Source organism: Aedes aegypti, chromosome 2 (genome assembly GCF_002204515.2).
Source record: "Aedes aegypti strain LVP_AGWG chromosome 2, AaegL5.0 Primary Assembly, whole genome shotgun sequence".
NCBI classification, from domain to species: Eukaryota; Metazoa; Arthropoda; class Insecta; order Diptera; family Culicidae; genus Aedes; species Aedes aegypti.
Genome location: NC_035108.1, coordinates 1,124,580 through 1,144,548, shown reverse-complemented (window position 1 = coordinate 1,144,548; position 19,969 = coordinate 1,124,580). Strand labels below are relative to the sequence as shown.

The following is a 19,969-nucleotide window of genomic DNA, read 5'->3' as shown; positions in this document are numbered from 1 at the left end:
AAAGATATACTCCTCAAGATTCTGATCACTACCTGGAATACCGGTTCCGGATCCAGTGGCCATCGGGAATCGGCTACGAAGGGGACCATGTTGGCCACGTGGAATTTCAGTACACTCAGTCCAGAAATCTGCAGTCATCACCAAATTGTATAAGGTGCAGGCCATATAGGAATGTTCTGTCTTCATCAAACTTGCTTCAGGGAACAAGAACTTCCACATGGGATACAATTTAGTTCAGAACTTGACCACCGCGTGGCGCTAGCGTCGATATGAACTTCCGGTAGAGGCTAATTATGCGATAACTCGAGATTGCCAACACATAGAAGGATGCAGTCTTCGGCAAAGTTGCTCAAGAGGATAAGCACTTCCACATGAGATACAATTTAGTTCAGAACTCGACCGCTGCGTGGCGTTGGCATGAACTTCCGGTAGGGGCTAAATATGCGATAACACGAGATTGCTGTCTTCGGCAAAGTTGCTCTGAAGGATAAGGACTTCTACATAAGATACAATTTAATTCAGAACTCGACCACCGCGTGGCGCTAGCGTCGATACGAACTTCCGGTAGAGGCTAATTATGCGATAACTCGAGATTGCCAACACATAGAAGGATGCAGTCTTCGGCAAAGTTGCTCAAGAGGATAAGCACTTCCACATGAGATACAATTTAGTTCAGAACTCGACCGCTGCGTGGCGTTGGCGTCGATACTTCCGGTAGGGGCTAATTATGCGATAACACGAGATTGCTGTCGTCGGCAAAGTTGCTCAGGAGGATGAGGACTTCTACATAAGACACAATTTAGTTTAGAACTCGACCACCGCGTGGCTATATTTTAATGAAAACAAAGAAACAAATTGCTGAAAAAAATTCGTGAGAAACTCCAAAAAGAGCTAAACAGTAATTTAAGGAGTAATTTTTAAAATAATTGGATAAATAAATAAATTGATAAACTTACGGGGTGTCCCTCCTAGGAGATAATTTATAAGGATGACCCCGAAAAAACTTCTGGGACCTATCCCTAGAAGAAATTACAAATTGAATTCTGAAAGAAACTCTTGAGCACATTTCATAAGAAACTTCCTACATTTTCTTACCCCTACTTAAAATAGTGCACGTCATAAACTTTAATTTGAACGTAATCCTCTGCTTGAGTTTTGATTATCTTATCACCTACACTATTCTTCACAAGTTAGAGTACCGTCGTTGGGGGTGAGAATGGGTCAAAATGGGATATGTACGATTTATTTATTGAATAAATATCGCAATTTAACTCCAATAAACTTCAAATTTGGTGTGTATGTACTTTGATGGTACATTAACAACTGTTCAAAAAATTAAAGAAACATATTTATTCACAGAGGCACCACAAGTGAATGAAAAATGACCCAATCTCACCCCATAGAGGGGGTGACATTGGGTCACTGTAATGAAAATAACTTGTTTTTGAGAATATGATTGCAAAACCTGATGAAATACGATGCAAACAAGACGAAAAGATATCTAAGATGTTTTACAATTATGATAAATCTACTTAAAAGAACGATTATACCAAAAAATTGAAGAGCTATGAGAAAAAATATGTAAACCCAACATATATCGTCAAGTTAACATAAATTTTCTTGTTTTTTTTGTCTTCAAAGTCTCATCCCCAGTGCCATAAAGCCTTTTCAGTTTCCCCAAAAGTGTAATGAAGCAGTGATTATTTTAAACTTTCGCAAATAGTTAAGCTTCGGAGCGAAATTCTACGATCAATACATTTCAGGCAGATATTGACGTCATAATCCAGCTATTACAGCGATCCAACTCATTTATACTTCCGTGAGGTGTTTCTATAATATGGAAACACTGATAAATAATTAAATTCAAAATAAAATCCATTTGATAAAATTTTACGTTGTTGCTGCGCACGAAACACAGTTGCTGGTTTGAGAAGTTGTCAAAATGCGTTGCATTGTTATTCAATGCACGGAATACTCAAGTAGACTTGTTTAATGTTTCAGAGATGCTGTGTTTAGAAAGAATAAACACATCTTAATGAAAAAAGAGAACACCTGGCACCGCAAAATGTCAATAAAGTGGGCTTGCAATTTCATTTACTATCGTTCTTGCTTGACCCAATCTCACCCCCATTTTTGATGTTTTAGACACCGTACCGAAAAAAATGAAATTTTTGTGGAAAAATCAAATAGATTCTGGAAAATACGTGGGAAGTGTAATGGAAAGACTTTCAACCTTCTACTAATATAACGATAGAGGTTAAAGTACATGCGTGATACTTTGCACAGGAGAAATTTAATGTTGTAAATTTTATCTAGTTTCAACATACAAGTTTATTGATGTAGTAAACAAAAACTACTATTTCTAAAAATGTATATTGTGATGAATGACGTGTAATTATATGTTCCCTAACATATGAATTATTAATTTTAGTAATATCAGCGTTATTAGCTGAAATAATTCATAAACCATATTTTTCCGATTTGACCCAATCTCACCCCCTAGGCCCATTGCACAGTGGTCCAGGAATCAGTTTTACGCGGAAAGATGCATTTTGAGCTTTAGAATGAAACATTAGACAAAAACTGTCTTCTACAAAGTTGTTTGTATTAGTTAAGCCCTTTGTTTGGTGTTATTGAAAATTAGGGTGGACCACATTTTCATAGAAATTGTGTAACTAACTTTCTTATTTGTAGAAATTATATTATACATGCTTCAGCAAAGTTGTAGACCATTCAATTTGAAGCAACTTTGCTAAAAAAAGTTTTTTTGTATCTCTTAAATTGATCGATTTAGAGCTTTTTTCATACGGTGACATAGGGTGGTCCGAACAAAACTGGTTTTCTGGCTCTAGAGTTTTCAATTCAAATTTCTCATCAAAGTAGTCTAAGAAACACTTTTAGAGCTTTAAAAAATGCGTAATTTGGTGAGTGAAGAAACTCGCTATCTCCTTCCGTTTAGGAGTTATTGTTGTTTTTCTCTCAAAAACATGCCTACTTTGATTATGAATATCTCTGATTGGGGCAAACATAAAAAATATCTTTTGACGGCATTCAAAAGACAAAATAAAATTGTATATTATATCAAAAAATTACAGATGTGTTATTTTTGTAACTCTAATGAAATGCCTTGAAAAACAAAGGATTTTAAGCAGAAAAACTTTAATAACTTTTGAACTAAAATAGATATCATCAATATTTTTGCATGAAAATTTGCGTTTTGTTAAGTTCTTGAAGTCGTTCATAGGCCGCTTTGACGAGAAATCCGAAGTAAGAAAGATAGGGCTCTAAAACTATTTTGAAGATTTTCATAGTATGTATTTCTTTATTATTTGACATTTTGAGCATGAAAATGAAATTTTAGACAAAAATGATCTTCTACAAAATTGTTTCTAAAAATGTAAGCTAACATACTGTGTCATTTAAACTAGGGTGGTCCACAATATCACTCATATCATATAATAAACTTTTTCATTTGCAAAAATACTGGTATATGCTCTTAGGCAAAGTGGTAGAACTTGAAATTTTGATCAACTTTGCCAAAAAAAGTTTTTCTGTAGCTCAAAATTTGACCAATCTAGAGCATTTTTTCCTAAACATCGCAGGGTGGTCCAACAAAAATAAGTTTTTCAACTCTAGTTTTTTTAATATTATTTTCTCATCAAAGTTGTCTATGAACGACTTTTAGAACTTAAAAAAACGCAAATTTTCATGCAAAAAGATTGTTGATAACTATTTTAGTTCAAAAGTTATTAAAGTTTTTGTGATAAAAAATATTTGACTTTCAAGACGTTTTATTAGAGTTACAAAAATAACACATCTGTAAATTTTTGATATAATATACAATTTTATTTTGTCTGTTGAATGCCGTCAAAAGATATTTTTTATGTTTGCCCCAATCAGGGATATTTACAATCAAAGTAGGCATGTTTTTGAGATAAAAACAACAATAACTCCTAAACGGAAGAAGATAGCGAGTTTCTTCACTCACCAAATTACGCATTTTTCAAAGCTCTAAAAGTGTTTCTTAGACTACTTTGATGAGAAATTTGAATTGAAAACTCTAGAGTAAGAAAACCAGTTTTGTTCGGACCACCCTATGTCACCGTATGAAAAAAGCTCTAAATCGGTCAATTTAAGAGATACAAAAAAACTTTTTTTTAGCAAAGTTGCTTGAAATTGAATGGTCTACAACTTTGCTGAAGCATGTATAATATAATTTCTACAAATAAGAAAGTTAGTTACACAATTTCTATGAAAATGTGGTCCACCCTAATTTTCAATAAAACCAAACAAAGGGCTCAACTAATACAAACAACTTTGTAGAAGACCGTTTTTGTTTAATGTTTCATTCTAAAGCTCAAAATGCATCTTTCCGCGTAAAACTGATTCCTGGACCATAGTGCATTGTCACCCCCATCGACGGTAAGTAGATTTGCGAGCATGACTTGAAGTATAAAGATGTGAATGTGTTCGGATAGTGATAATTATCAAGATTATTATTGAGATAAATAAAAGTTTATAGTACAGTGAAACCTCCATGAGTTGATATTGAAGGGACCATCGACTCATAGAAATATCGAGTCATGGAACAGCATTCCTTTGGATAGCTGCTTCTAGGGACCATCATAGTAACCATGAAAGTTTGTTTTTACTATGGTTCCATGAGTCGATATTGAGTCATGGATAATCGACTCATGGAGGTATCACTGTAAAATCAATAGAGTGTGTGAATTTGATTTAACGTAAAATTTTGTGCTGTAGTAGTTGATTTGATTCAGAATCAATTATTTTTGCGAAAGTAAAAATAATTAACAGGATAGTAACGCCAACATAAAGCATTCTTCTCCGTTAACTTCTGGACATTTCTTTAGAATCAGCTTCTGCAGAAATTTCAACAAATTTTGCGTACAAGAATTTGCGTTTGTATTATAACGATATTGCCAGGAAGAACTCAGAAACACTTTGTCAGATTATCTTGAAAGAAGATTTGTAAAAAAATTAAGCAATTTTGCAAACACCAATGAAAAAATCCCAAAAATCAAAATTTCTCGTAGAATTCCATAATAAAGTATTAGAAGAATCAAATTAGACTCATGTAGAACTTCAAAGAGACCTTCATTAGATTTCTGGAACAATTGAATAAATGACCGTGGAGGAATTCATACATTAACTCGAACAAATGTTGGAAATATCTTATGGACTAATACTAGAAAGAACAGCTGGAGGAATTCCAGTAATTGCTCCATTGGGTCGCATTATTAAAAAGTACTCTGAAGTGTTTTAAAAAAATCCTCTTGAGAAAATTCAAAATTATCCTTTAGAAAAAAATCAGACTATTATTCCGTCAAATCCAATAATAATAACTTGAGAAATACCGAAAACAGTTTTAAAATTAGATCGTAGAAGAATTCAATAAAAAAAGACCTGTGAGGGAATTGCAAAAACTCTGAAGAATTCAATCCAGATAGATTTCTCCGGGAATAAACCCATCCTTAGCGAACATTTCCAGGAATTATTACTTCAAGCACTTCTCCAGCGATTCTTCCAAAGATTCTTCAAGCGATTTCTCCTGACATTCCTCTAATAAAAAATAAGAGATTCCCCTAAGGATTCCTCCAAGAAGATCTCTACAGAGATTTTTGCAGAATGTCAGAGGTATCTCTAAGTAACATTTATTCAAGGATTACTTAAAATATTTCCACAGTGAATTCTCCAGACATTCCGCTGGTAGTCCTCTTTAAATTCCTCTAGGATTTATTCCTAAGATTTCCTCCAGCGATCGCTCCAGGAATTCTATAACGAATTATTCCAGAGATTCTAGCATTCAATTGGGGATTTTACGAGAAATTATTTTATGAGTTCTTATAGGGATTGCTGGAGAAATTCTTGCAAGAGCCCAAGAAGGGATTCTCGAGGAAAGCTCTGGAGGAATTCCTTACTAACATCCCCGGAACATCAAATATGCTTTTCAGTTACGCAGTCTTTATTTTTTTCAATTCTATTTATAATGAAGACTGCGTAGACGAAACTCATATTTCATTTATATATACAGTCAATTCTCTACCAGTTCATTCCTGAAACCATGTAGAGATTTTTCTGAAGCGATCCTTGGAGAAATTCATGAAGAAAAAGCTGGAGAAATCTCTGCAGGAATTCATGTAAAGATTTGCATAGAGAAATCTCTGTAGCAGTCTTTGGATAGACTCCTGTATGCATCCATGAAGGACTCTTGGAGACATCTTTGAAGGAATCACTGGAGAATCCTTGGAGGTATCCCAGGAAGAATCGATGTAGAAATTTTGCTGGTGGAATCGCTAGAGAAATCCCTGGAAAAACCCCTACAGATTTTTTGCTGGAAAAACCCCTGTCGATTTTTGCTGGATAAATCCCTGAAAGAATCCTTATAGGTATATTTAAATGGAAAAATTTCTCAAAAAATCTAAGGAGAAATATCTAAAGAAATCCATGAATAGATTTTCAAAAAAAAAAGTATATAGAGATTTTACTGGAGGATTATGTGTAGAGATTTTTTTAATGAAATCCATGGAGAAATTTTAAGCATAATTTCTGATAATATTCTAGCAGGAATTAATGGGAGAATCTCTAGAGAAATTTCAAGAAGAACTCATGGAGTATTATTGGAGACCCAGAACGAATCCCTGGAGAAATTCTTGGGGAATCCCTGGAAGATTATCTTGAGAAATTCTTGAGGCATTTCATGTAATTTCTTTGAAGAATTCGTGAGTTTTAGAACACCTGCAGAAATTCTTTGTGGAATGCTTGTAGAATTTCCTCGTAGAATCATCCCTGGAGGAATCCCGGAATAATTTCTGAACGAATCTCGAGAGAACTGCTTGGGGATATCTTTGTATGTATCCGTGGAGGAATCCTCGGAAGAAATTCTGACGATATCACTAGAGAAACATCTTTAGTAATCCTTGAAGAAATTGTTATAAGTGTTACTCCTGGAGGAATTCCTGAAGAAAGCCTTGAAGATATCTGTGCAAGAATCCTTGTAGACAGTTTCCTGGTGGAATCCTTGCAAAAATCTGTGGAAAATTTTATAGAAGAATACCAGAAGAAATTACTTAAAAAATCCCTGGAGAAATCTCCGGAGAAATTTCGAAGTATTCCTGAAACGAATCCTGAAGGAATCCTTGGAAAAATTCCTGAAAGAATCCAAATAAAGATTTTTCTGGAGGAATCTATGAAAGAATCACCAAAGACATTTCTGCTGGAAACCTTTGCGAAATCTCTATAGAAATCCTTGTACATATTTTTTCTTGTAGGAATCCTTGTAAAAATTCCATGTCAACTCCCTGGAAGAAGGTATTCCATGCATGGCGAACAAAAGTTCATCCTGAAAGAATCTCTGGCAAAAGTCCTTTGAATAACTCCGATGTGAACTACGTTTTGAGATCCAGATGACTTTTTGGAGGAAATCCAGAAGGAAATACTAGTATAAAGTCATAAGATTCCTCCGGATCCAATTAAAAACTAAAGTGCACAGTTACTGCAACAACTTCTAAAGAAAACTAGAAGTAATTTTTTTTTGCAACTTCATGACGTTATCTGTATCTGAACTCTTGTTGGAATTTTAGAAGTGACTACAATATAGTTCATATCATATCATAGAGCTTATTTCATACTATATATATAATCGACTCTCCACAACTCGATATTCTATAACCCGATATACTCTATAACTCGATGGATTTTCCGGTTCCTTCAAATTTCCATACATTGTGCTCTCCATAAGTCGATATTTCTGTAACTCGATATCTCCACAAGTTGATGTTACGTGAGATGTGAATTTCTCTCCATAACTCGATATCTTTTTTAATTTTTTTCTTTTTTGGGGAAACGTGATCTAATTTTTGTTTGAAGGTGAATAAACACTTACAAGTTGTAATGACATCAAAATGATAAAAACTATTGTCAGTAAAAATAACGTGATTTTTGGAAATTTTGGAAATACAGAAATTTGTTCCTTCGATTTTTTTCCAATATAATGACGAGCGTCACGCGGAATTTACTATGCCGAATTAAAAAAAAAAAATCTGAACAACTTTGCCGAATATAAAACCTTAAAAAAAGAGTTTCTTCTGGAAATACATATATACGCCAGCAACACATGCTGGATAAATTTTGAACGTATGTTCATGACTAATTCCTTATTCTCTCGAACAATTTTACCGCGGACAGCATCCTTCTATAAGTCGGGTCTCGAGTTTTCAAACCCGAACTCGACAGGTTCAGGTCGGAGAAAATTTTTTTCGAGTACGTCGGAATCGGGCTTGTAAAAATTCGGATTTAGGTGGACTTTGGTAAAAGTTATGGTAAGAGTAACAACCAGAAAGCTTCCTTATGCATCAGAAACAATGAATTTATCTATTTTTAAAACTCGGTTTTTTCTTACAAAAAATGTTTAGGTTTCGAGTCAGATTCGGATTTGAACAGCGGATTTTTTTTTTCAGGTTCGGGTCAGGTCTGAGTACAGGTTGGGTTCGGGTTTAATAAAATAAAGTAAGTCGGGTACGGGTCGTGTTTGGGCTCAAAAATGTGAAACCCCCCTCTAATAATTAACCTCTACCGGAAATACAAATCGACGTCAAATCCACCGGGTGGTCGAATTCTAAACTGAACTGTAGCCCAAGTGGAATACCTTATTCTTTTGTAAGACGGACTTTAATATTGTGGTTGGTTCACAAACCTCTCACGCTGAAGACCTGGGATCAAATCACCCTTGAAGTGACCCTTGATGGTCACTTTTGATCTCGAAGCCGTTGGTCTCGAGATATACTTGCTATGGATTGAAAATCTCATTATAAGAGACAAAAAAATATCCTCTTGGGCAACATTGCCAAAGACAGCATCCTTCTATATGCACGCAATCTCGAGTTATCGCATAACTAGCCCTTTCCGGAAGTTCATACTGACGCCAGCGCTACGCGGTAGTCAAGTTCTTAACTAAATTGTAATTAATGTGGAAGTTCTTATCCTCCTGAGCAACTTTGTGGAAGATAGCATCCTTCTAAATGACCCATAACGCGGGTACGTCACATTTTCGTGGTGCGTTATGGAGAAAAGATATACCAGTGAACCTTAATCCTGACTGCTTCAAACGAAGAGAGCAGGAAGTTCGAGTAATGAAAGGAACACTTATTAGTCCTTGTTACATTTTAAACCTTGTTGAAAGTGACAAGTCTCGGTTTTCCCAGTTGCCGAGAATGATCTGACAATGATCGAGACAAGGAAAAAAATGGAGTCGAATTGAACAATTTGTTTCATAATCCTTCATTCATTTGATTCTCTAGTTTGAAGAAGTAGGGACTATGATTCTGATGCACGGACAATATCTGTGTAATTTCTACCAGAAGTTCATATCGACGCTAGCGCCACGCGGTGGTCGAATTCTGAACTAAATTGTATCTTATGTGGAAGTGCTTGTCCTTCTGAGCAACTTTGCCGAAGACAGCATCCTTTTATGTGCTCGCAATCTCGAATTATCGCGTAATTAGCTCCTACCGGAAGTTCATATCGACGCTAGCGCTACGCGGTGGTCGAGTTCTGAACTAAATTGTATCCCATGTGGAAGTTCTTGATCCCTGAAGCAAGTTTGATGAAGACAGAACATTCCTGTATGGCCTGCACCTTATACAATTTGGTGATGACTGCAGATTTCTGGACTGAGTGTACTGAAATTCCACGTGGCCAACATGGTCCCGCCGATTCCCGGTGGCCACTGGATCCGGAACCGGTATTCCAGTTAGTGATCAGAATCTTGAGGAGTATATCTTTCGAATGCGGCATAAATTTCATTATTCGGTTGATATTTCGCTGATTTATAGGGGTATATATTTGTGGGTCATAATGACCCCAGTATCTTATTAAGTTGGATCCGCGGAAGGTTAATACCACTCGACCCAACAGAAGTGAAACGCAAATCAGTTAATTCAAGTTATTCGTTCCGAGAGAATAAAGTTCAATTGTCGTTCCGAGAACAAACCGGTGTTAAAGTGTTTCGATCTGAGTGAAGACACAAATTTCCCCTTCAACTATCCGGGAAGCAGTGACCTATTCGAAAACTACAGTCCACTTAACAACGTTCCGAACAAGGTAATTTTTTGATGAAAATTTAGTGTGTATTTTTCAGCAAATATAAGTTTACGGCTGGTATAAAGTATGCCTGTTATAATAGTATCAATATATTGTGTTTTTGCCAGCGAACTTTTGCCCCATACTAGATTTGAACTCTTGCCCCACCGGTGGGGCAAAAGTTGGTTTAAGACAATCAATGTTGAAACTGTTATAACTAAAAGTAGGTAAATATTTTGACACAAGTTTGTTCAGCAAAATTATAGCCAATATGTTGAGGGTTCACTGTATGGTATTTTTTTTTCAATTGCTATTGTTTGTCTGGAAACTTTGGTGATACCACTAAGGTCGAACTTTTGCTCCCCTTGCTCTATAACTCATGCCTCATATATGAGTTTCATTAGTTTGAGAATACGAGTTGTAAAATCGTCATGGCTAGCAAAACAAATGAAAAAAAAACGAAGATTTTAAATCAACCGCTGGTTAAAAAGTTGCGTTAACTAAGAAAGCCCATAAATAAACTTTGTAAAACAAAGTCATATTTTAGTAACATCGATACTAATATCCAGAAAGAGCATGAAGCCGGTAAGTGGAAGACCCATCTCCCTCCTGACTAGCAGATGTTCCTTTCGCTTCACTTAATCCGTTGCAAAGAACATTAATAAATCCTTAGAAAAGTTATTGCGACAAGACAAACCAGTTCCGCATTAAACCCATTTTGTTCCGTCGTTGCGCACGCAATCCCAAAGGGGAAAGTTCCAAGAAATTACAGTTGGCTAACCCTTATGAATCTTCACATCCGGGTTGCTTAGATCTCAGCGCTGCTGGTGAGCAAAAGCTACCGAAGGAAGCCAAGCAAAAACGTTCCCCCGTCAGTTGCAAGAAACTTGCAAACCACATCGATATGAGCGTGTAAACTCGGACTTGCTGGCAGGGACACTGTAGGATGGAAATATGCAAGTTTGGTTAGAATTTATTGCTTGCACAGACAAATTTTGCCGTCCGAAATTGAAGGCTAATGCAATGTAATGTTACTTTATTGACCCTGGTGACCCATGCACTGGAGATATGTATACTTAGTGCTGTGTGCATCATTCGGCGCTTGTCTTATCGACGAAAAGTCACTTGGTTGAACTTTCTGAAAAAGGTTGTAATTCGTTTTTATCGAAGTGACTTTTACTCTCTTTCGGCACTAACCTGTGCTAGCAGTTTATGGAAGTTTGCATTTTCTACCACAATCACGATTAATACTTCTGCACCTGTTCAGTGAATACCTTTGGTGATTTATGGCTAAATGTAGTGGCACATAACCATAAACATGAATAGGGAAAACCACATCAGCACAACTCATCTGTCTGTCCTCCAATTTCAAGAGAAGATTGAACTTCATTTCCGTTGCAAGATAAAAAAAAGCACTTCTTAACGTTGAAAGGTTCACCGTAAACTCAAAAGACGCATAAAATTCATCTCATGCGTAGAATGGCGAGCCGATTTGAATCAAAGAAATTGAGAAGCAAGGAGACCGGAAATTGGAAATATCCATTTATTCGTTTCCGCCGACGGCCAATGTGCGGATACTGGAGAGAGGCCATAAATCACGAAGGCTACCGCGATTGCTGCAAAATTGTACGAGAACGTGCTATCTCTTTGACAATTTGCCTCGCTTGCTTGGATGCCTCCTGTTATCATGGCATGCCTAGCATAAAATGCAGGCGCGTTTCGCAGAGGGCTTCTGACGGAAAAGCGGCTCAACGCATAGTGGTCACGTGTCGCTTAAGCTGAAACGGTTCAGTATCCGACAAATCTATACTTGGTTCTTTAGGGCATTGAGTACGACTGACCACATCCGGTACACTATGAACGGTCTAAAACTCTTCATTTAAAATGTTAAATATATATTTTTTATTATTTATGCAAATTAAAATGATTGTCATTGATATTAGTATTTTTTTATTCATTTAGGCCTATACTGCCGTGAATCGCAAGTCACTCCCATCTGAAAAAAGAAGGCATTGAGAAAATGGGCTGTGAAGTTTCCAAACTCGTTTTCCATACGAATATTCAAAAAATCCCAGAAGAATGAAACATGATCTTAATGAAAATTTCACAATTTGCTTTTCACTTTGATATCTTCTCGAGAAAAATATGAAGATAATAAAAACACGGTTTTTTTTTTGTCTTACACGGGGTGGAAATCTGTAGTGGGACTGATATGTGGTTACTTTTCAGTATGGGACAATTTGACTTGCTATTTTTCCCTAATTTTTCCGAACAAATCATACTATCTTATGAGTGGAGCTGAAAGAGCATTGGAAAATATGTTGAAAACTGAACTCAACTCAATTTCGACGAAAATGCAGATGGGACTCACTTGCGATTCACGGCAGTATACGGGTTAAGTAAAATAACGAGATATGCTTATTTTCAACGGATTCTGCCAAATACACCTGAAGCACAGTTTTTTGTTTCAGTGACCATTTTTGCAAATTGCTTTATAAAACCGTGTTTAGTCAATGATTTAGGATATATAAACGATTCAAGCGAGGTTTGTACTTTTGTTCAATATTTTTATGAAGTGCGGCCACTATGCAACGTTTGCTGGGAAATGTACATTAAGGTAGGCGAAATCATTTTGCTGATGGAAGCACGTACTACTTACCTGATTTCCGAAAACTCCGATACTGCACGCCGACGAAACCTGATCGGGACCAAACCATACCGCCGCCACTTTGGCCGGCAACGATAGGATAAACACCTGCGAGGCTGCAACAATGGATTGTCCGATGAATCCAACCCAGAATAGGTCCGGCCGGACGGAGAAGCATTTGATCCAAGCACCCAGGCAGGTGCCCAAAACTCCGCTGATTGCTGCGATCCGAAGACCCTGTTGGGAGGTGGCGGTAAGAGAAAGAGTACAGTTTAGGCACTTAGTAGGCGAGATTTGGTTTTGATTAGCGCTGATTAAATAAGTGCGTTTGTTTGTTATAATGTTTTCGAATCGTAACACAATGCATACTTATTAGGGTGGCTTAAAATATTGTTTTTGCTCCACATCGCTCATTCGATTCTAAATCAAATCCTGAATGTCCTCCCAAAATTTGAGTTTATGTAGATGAAAACTAAGACTGCACAAATTCTTTAATGTTTGTATTGGAATCATTATAAAAAAAACCCACAATCCTTGCAATCGGTAATAGTGTTTGCCCTTGCGCTCTTTGGAGTAAGTATTGTACTGACACTGTTCGATACATTTATCAGCTACAACTTTGCCGAAGACCATTTTCAAATCGGACGCCACAGTAATAAAATGTTCATTTTTGTGTGAATTGAAAATCTTTGGCGGTAATAATTGAGCTGTATTGCAAGCATCACTGGATGTATGCAGCAAAACATAGTAGCCATGTTTTTTTGTACTGCTTTTTGCAACAGATACAGAAATCGGAAGGTAAATGACCAATGTTGAAATATCTCTGATTGGATATAAATGAATAACTAATTACTGAGACGACTGATTTGAACATGGTCTTCGGAAAACTTGTAGCTGATGAATGTATCTCACAATATCAACGTAGCTCTAATCCGCAAGAGCAAATCGGCAAACACTATGACCGATTTAATGAAATGCTTGCTTTTCTCATAATAACTCCTATACTAACTCTGAAGGGCTTGTGCAGTCTCATATTTCATCCAAATGAGCACAAATTTGAAAAGGGCACTCAGAATCTGAATTAGAATCGGTGTGGAGCAAAACCGATATTTTGAACCACCCTAATACTAACATAGAGTCAAACAACTAAAACTGTTTCATTTGAATATTTATCTACACATGGCATGAGCATCACAGTTGGTCCGCAACGGCCAATGTCATCGCTGGTTGAGGGACTACATATCCCTATTTATTTTAATGAGATAAAGAGGTCTCGTCTATGAGCAAACCGTAGAACGTGACGACCGAATAATTTTGCTATCGTAAACAAGTGAGCGAGCCAGAGACGAAAGGGTTGTGTTCGGTGGACGTTCTGTGGCATCGTTCCATAGAACTGAGATCCCTGGAATGATGCCAATCACAGCTGGAAAGTTTCTATTCCACAACTTTTATTTGAAGAGTAGGATAAATGCGTGTTGTGGTGGAAGTTTTTAGAGTTCAGACGTTAATATAATGGTGCTTGTTGGCTTATAATTTGAGAAATTATGATATTTATTATTTTTATTAGTGAGGCTTTCAGCCGCAGGCTGATTCGCTAACAAATTAGGATATTAATACTGATAAGTTTTTCTTTTCATTTGCTGTTTTCGCTGAAAACATACCAATTAACATAAAATATGCTTCACTGCCCATAAAAGTATAACTGTCGCATTAGACTGATGCAAATTTTGAAGTTTTTGCTCCCCTATGCTTAAACGGTGTCAATTATGATGAAAATCATTCTCCCAAAATTTGAAGTTTGAAGAAGGAAGAAGGAAGAAATTTGGTTGTGCACAGGCCATTTGAAGTTTATAAGGAAATTACTATGGAAAAGATCAACCTTTTGTGTTCAGTCCTCTAACTGCTCGTAATAATAATTCATGGAAAAATGAACAAACTCTTCTCATGTGAAATCTTTCCAGCTACAACTTTGCCGAAGACCACTTTTTCGTGGGACGTAAGGATGATTTGTTATCAGTGATATCAAAGTCTTAATCATGCTCAGATGATCATTCAGTTACTTTCAGAGCAACACTGCTGTTTTGCTGTAGAACATAGTAGCCTGGATTAATTTGATCTATTCTACCCACCAGGAGCACCACTGTTGCCTGCCGAGCAGTTGGTTAAGCATGCAAAATGTAAACCCAGTTTATGATTAAGAATAGCAATTTATCCTTAAGTTCTATCAAAATGTGGTCTTCAGCAAAGTTGTAGCTAAAAGGATTCCACATGAGCAGAGGTCGTTCACTTTTCCATAAAATATTATATCGAAGAGATGGAGGCCTGAACACAAAAAGTTGGCGTTTTCCATAGTAATCTCCATATAAACTTTAAATGGCTTGTGCACAGTCAAATTTTTTCCGAATCATTTCGAACTTTGGAAAGGTGCTATTTACCCTAATATAAATCGTTTAAGCATAGGGGAACCAACATTTCAAAATTTGCATCACTCTACTGTCCCATATGGATGAAGGCGCTCAAAGTTTGAAGTTGGTCTTCTCATACAAATGTTCATAATTTTCTATTACACTTCTGAATGCTATTCATTGAACACCACTGCGCAAATATCTCATTGGATCTTCTTTTGATCAGCAAAAAAAAAAATAATATGAACACGAAAAGATCCTGGATCACAATTCAATCTTTGCAGTTACCATTTGAGTTGTAAGTTCGTATAGAGACTGTTATATCTTTATATTTCATTATGAAACTGCACCACCTTCATATTTTTTCACAAATTTTTCAAACAATGTTTGTACATTTTTATAGGCGTACTAATTTATTTAAAAGTATTGAAACAATAATAGTGAACATCCCAAAATTGCAAATCAACAATTTCTCCACACAACCAGGAGCAGTTTACAAAACCTTACTGCAAAATGTACATATGAAAACAGTTACTGATCACAATTGAAATTATTTTGAGTTCAAAGTCGAGTTCCCAATGAAAAAAAATATGTCAGAATTGAACTCCTTCATTTTGAAGATATTTGACATACTTTGCTATTCATTGCCACTAAATATAGTTTAATTACGAAAGTTCTCAAGACCAACAGTATTTGTTCTTTTCTGAGTTCGAATCTGATAAGAAAAATAAACCTGAAAGTTTGGGCAAAAATATTAGAATTTGAAGGTGGCTCAAGCGGCTTATAGTGAGTTGTACAATATTACCTGTAGTGAGAGTCACATAACTTTGTTATTTTCAACTTTTAGTACAATTATGTTACGCAACAAACGTTGTCATGTATTTTACGGCTTCAACCAACCGACGGTGTTTTGAAAAAACCTGAAGTTCGTAGACACAAAAGTCAATTTGGACAAATTGAGTTTACATCTCATTGTTAAAAATAAACTCTCCTAAGCGTGCCTACGAACAACAGTGAGAGATTTTATGTTTGGCGTCGAAATAGATGTTGCCTTGTTTCCATCATACTCCTACCTAGAGGGTCTTGTCCCGGGAATCCCGGGACAAAAATCCCGGGACAAAAATCCCGGGAAATCCCGGGATCCAGAAAATCCCGAATCCCGGGATTTTTTTTCGAAAATCCCGGGATTTCCCGAAAATGCATGTTACACTAGAAAATGCTGTTGTATTATTTTCAAATTATGGTACAAAACAAGCGGCATGTTTATTTTTTCAGCAGTGCAAGAATGTATTTATTGCATTTAGCTTAGTCAATAACAGTTGTTATTGATATTTAAGACCACTTATTTTCGTTTCAAATTAACCTTTATAAATGGCCATTGACTTCGACAGCAGATAGGTGAAATATTAATGAATTTAGTCTAAGATAGCATTGTTCTTTCCTATAAGAACTCAACTTAACCTTCAAAAACAGGTTTGGTTATTACGAAACTACTCTATAAAACTAAACATTGTTTCAAAACCCGCTTCGACTGTTCTATAGTTGTTTTGAAGGCATTTGAGTTTTATCCCGGGATCTCGGGAAATCCCGGGATTTTTAAAAAGAAAATCCCGGATCCCGGGATTTTTTCGAGTCCGGGAAACAAGACCCTCTACTCCTACCACTACTCATAAGCCAACGTTGGCTCAATGAGATGGTTAGTACTCGACCAGAACCACATAACAAAATTATAACACATTCCTATCAGCAGCTGTTAAAAATAACAGAAGTTGATAAAATTTTATTATCAAGATGGCTTTGTTCTCAACTTGTTATAATTTTAGTTACACATTTATAACAACATTGTTGCAAATAACATCTGATGTCATAAACATTAACATAGTTTGCATTAATTTTGTTATTTTGTAACATCCTTGCAACACATTCTGTAATAATTTTGATATAATTGTAACAAGGTTTGTTATATTTTAGTTTTTTTGGTGCGAATTTTGTTAGAATTTTTGTTATTTTAACTACTAACGGTACATGTTTTATAACAACTGGTAATATAAAAAATCATATCCGGGGATCACATTCTGTTATAATCTTGTTTCTTCCGTCTAGTCGGGTATGGGTCCGGTTTTCGACGTAATCGTATCTCGTCAAACAGTTTCCTTTTGTGATAGGCCGCTCCTTTTACAAATTTACGTCATTTCATAAGTTACATAGAGTATTTTGCTTAACATTAAATTTCTTAATTTCTTCATGCGTGATATTAGTCCATACATTAAGGACTGTTCAAAGTGGATATGTTTTTTTTTTATCTATAAATGAAATCGAAATCGGTTTTATGTGCAAAGTTCAACATTCTACGGCGTTATGAAAATATAAGATCTATCAAAATGCTTCTGGTTGAAGAACCGAATGTTTGTTTTCCAAAAACACCCAAAAAAGTTGTTTTTCAAAGTTAAACATTAGAGCTATTCACTTAATAGCGTAAAGCGCTGCGTAAGTCATGCTAAATTTGTTATCTGAAATATTTCATGACATTGCGTAAACTGCCAATGGAATATTTCGGGATGTTCAAAACCAACGCCTCATCAATCCAAGAGCGCTTTGGTGATCTGACAGATGTCAACAGTTTGTTTTTAGTATGTATTTGTTCGGAAAATTTTAATGTTTTGATACCAGAAAGACGTACTTGCACTGTGATCCGGAATTCCATGAGTGGCAAACCATTACTGAGTCACAATACAATTAGAACTTGTATCTTCATATGGAAACACATATGTGTCCTTGTGGCAGAATTGAATACCTTGATCTAGGTCGGAGAAATATATAATCGGTTTAGTGACATCGGAGACGTGATTTTTTTCCGAGAGGCTCCGGGAATGACTATGTCATTTTTTTCATACCAATTGAGTAAAGCGACTGCACTTCAACAGAAAAGTAATCGCCTATCTCGATGCGTGGGAAATTTCTTGCAAGAAATGCTCAAGAAAAGCATTTTTCTTTGATCGCAGTACGCAGTTGATAAGAAATGTCAATTCAAATGGAGCTCACTGTACCAAATTTCTTGACCATTTCTTGGGCAGAAATTTTTACTTTTCTTGAGCGGAACAGCATACCGTTTTGTCTCAAATTCCGAACACTCGGTTTTTGTATGGCGTTTTGGTTGAAATGTTTCGCTGAAATATGTCACCAAATAACAAGGAAATGGCAGTCAATTGAAATTCAATTTAATAGTCTCCAATATAATTTATACCGCGGAAGTAGTGATGATTCTCTAGTTTAAGACCAGAAGAACAAGCTTAAGTTAATTTGTTTGTGAAATTATTCATTTGAATACGATTTATACGTGCTGTTCGGAATTTGAATCAAGGTGTTCGGAATATGAGACAGATTGAACACAGTGTTCGGCATTTGAATCAAAATGTTGTTCCATACTTTAACGTAAAAACAATACTAAAACTAATTAAATCAACATTATTATCGGTAAACCCAACATCTTACAGTTAGGCTCTGTGAGGAAATTAAAATTTTCATAAATATCTGCCAATTTATGCCAATCAGATGCATTTGAAGTCACTGTTGGCCTTAAGTGTTCGGAATATGAGTCAAAACGGTACTTAGCTTTAAAAAAAATATGACTATCTACTTCAGTGGTTTGAAATCAAATTCCTACCAATCAAATCGTGCTTCAGTAAGGAAAACTTTTCGTCAGGAACGTGTTTCGATTGTGAATTTGTTTAAGGTTTCTCCAGGGATTTCGAACATCTTCTTGAAAAAAGGAGTTACTAGAGGAATCTTTAAAAATATCGCAGATGAAATTCAGGATGAATTATTATTCATTTTGATGAAATCTCTGGAGGAATTCATGGGTAAATCTATGTAGGAATCAGGGAGTGAAATTATCGGTCACGGCGATAATAATAAGCCTATCGCTCAAGCCGATTATCCGTCGAAAAGAGACGTGCGATAATATCCTACCCGTCCAGCACTGCGAGAGTATGCTCTCACGAGATCTGCAGCAACGAATTTATATTATCATTAGCATCGAAAAGTTGGCTTCCTTCTTTTCTTCTCTTGTTTCGTCGTTTTGAGTGTCCGTCGCTTCCGCATGTAGCTTTTATATACCAAATTTCTCTCTCCCTTCGTTCAGCTGGCGTAGCCAAGTGGTTATGGTGCACGCGCGTTTTGAAAACGTTTTTGCTCATGGGCATAGCTTCGAACCCCGTCGGCGGCAAATATTTTTGTTATTTCCCGTCTGATAATTATAGCGATAAGTTTAGAGCCGATAAAGTTGGATCAGTGCATATGATTGGATCGATCTTGGCTTTTCGTCAGCACAATGATCAACAATTATAGCACTTCACGAAAACTATTTCTCGCTGATAAAGGTGGCAACTAATTGTCGGGTTGCTTGAAAAATGCCTATTTTCGTCTCATTTCCGCGATAATTTCATAGGAATAATCCCTATAGGAATTCAAGAAGTTATTTATTGTAGAATCCCTAGATGAATTTCTCCAGGAGAATTTCGGGAGCGATCCCGGAGGAAGTCTCAGGAATAATTCGTAGAAAAATCTCGAGAAGACTACCCGAGAATATTCTCAAACAAATGGAGAAATATCTGGAGTCATGCTTCAAGAAATCGGTTGGTTTTGGCATATTTTGCAGCGCTCCGTGTTTTCAGCCATTCTCTGCCAATCTGGCAGCAAGGACGTGGCCGGCGCCGTTATTGATCCTGTATAAATATAGGCACTGAATTATGCACACTGAAGAAGATTATAGCCAATCCACGCCGAACTTCTTGTTGATTCCTTGTGCATCTTCCCTGAC

General features: G+C 36.3%; 1 protein-coding gene across 1 annotated transcript in view; it reads right to left on the bottom strand.

The window, feature by feature from the left end:
* LOC5566111 (feline leukemia virus subgroup C receptor-related protein 2) overlaps nucleotides 1-19,969 on the bottom strand; it is a 242,488-nt gene that overhangs the window by 108,801 nt on the left and 113,718 nt on the right. The window contains exon 5 of the mRNA XM_001650432.2: nucleotides 12,758-12,982. Coding sequence (XP_001650482.1) covers nucleotides 12,758-12,982 — 225 coding nt within the window. The remainder of the gene's footprint in view (nucleotides 1-12,757; nucleotides 12,983-19,969) is intronic.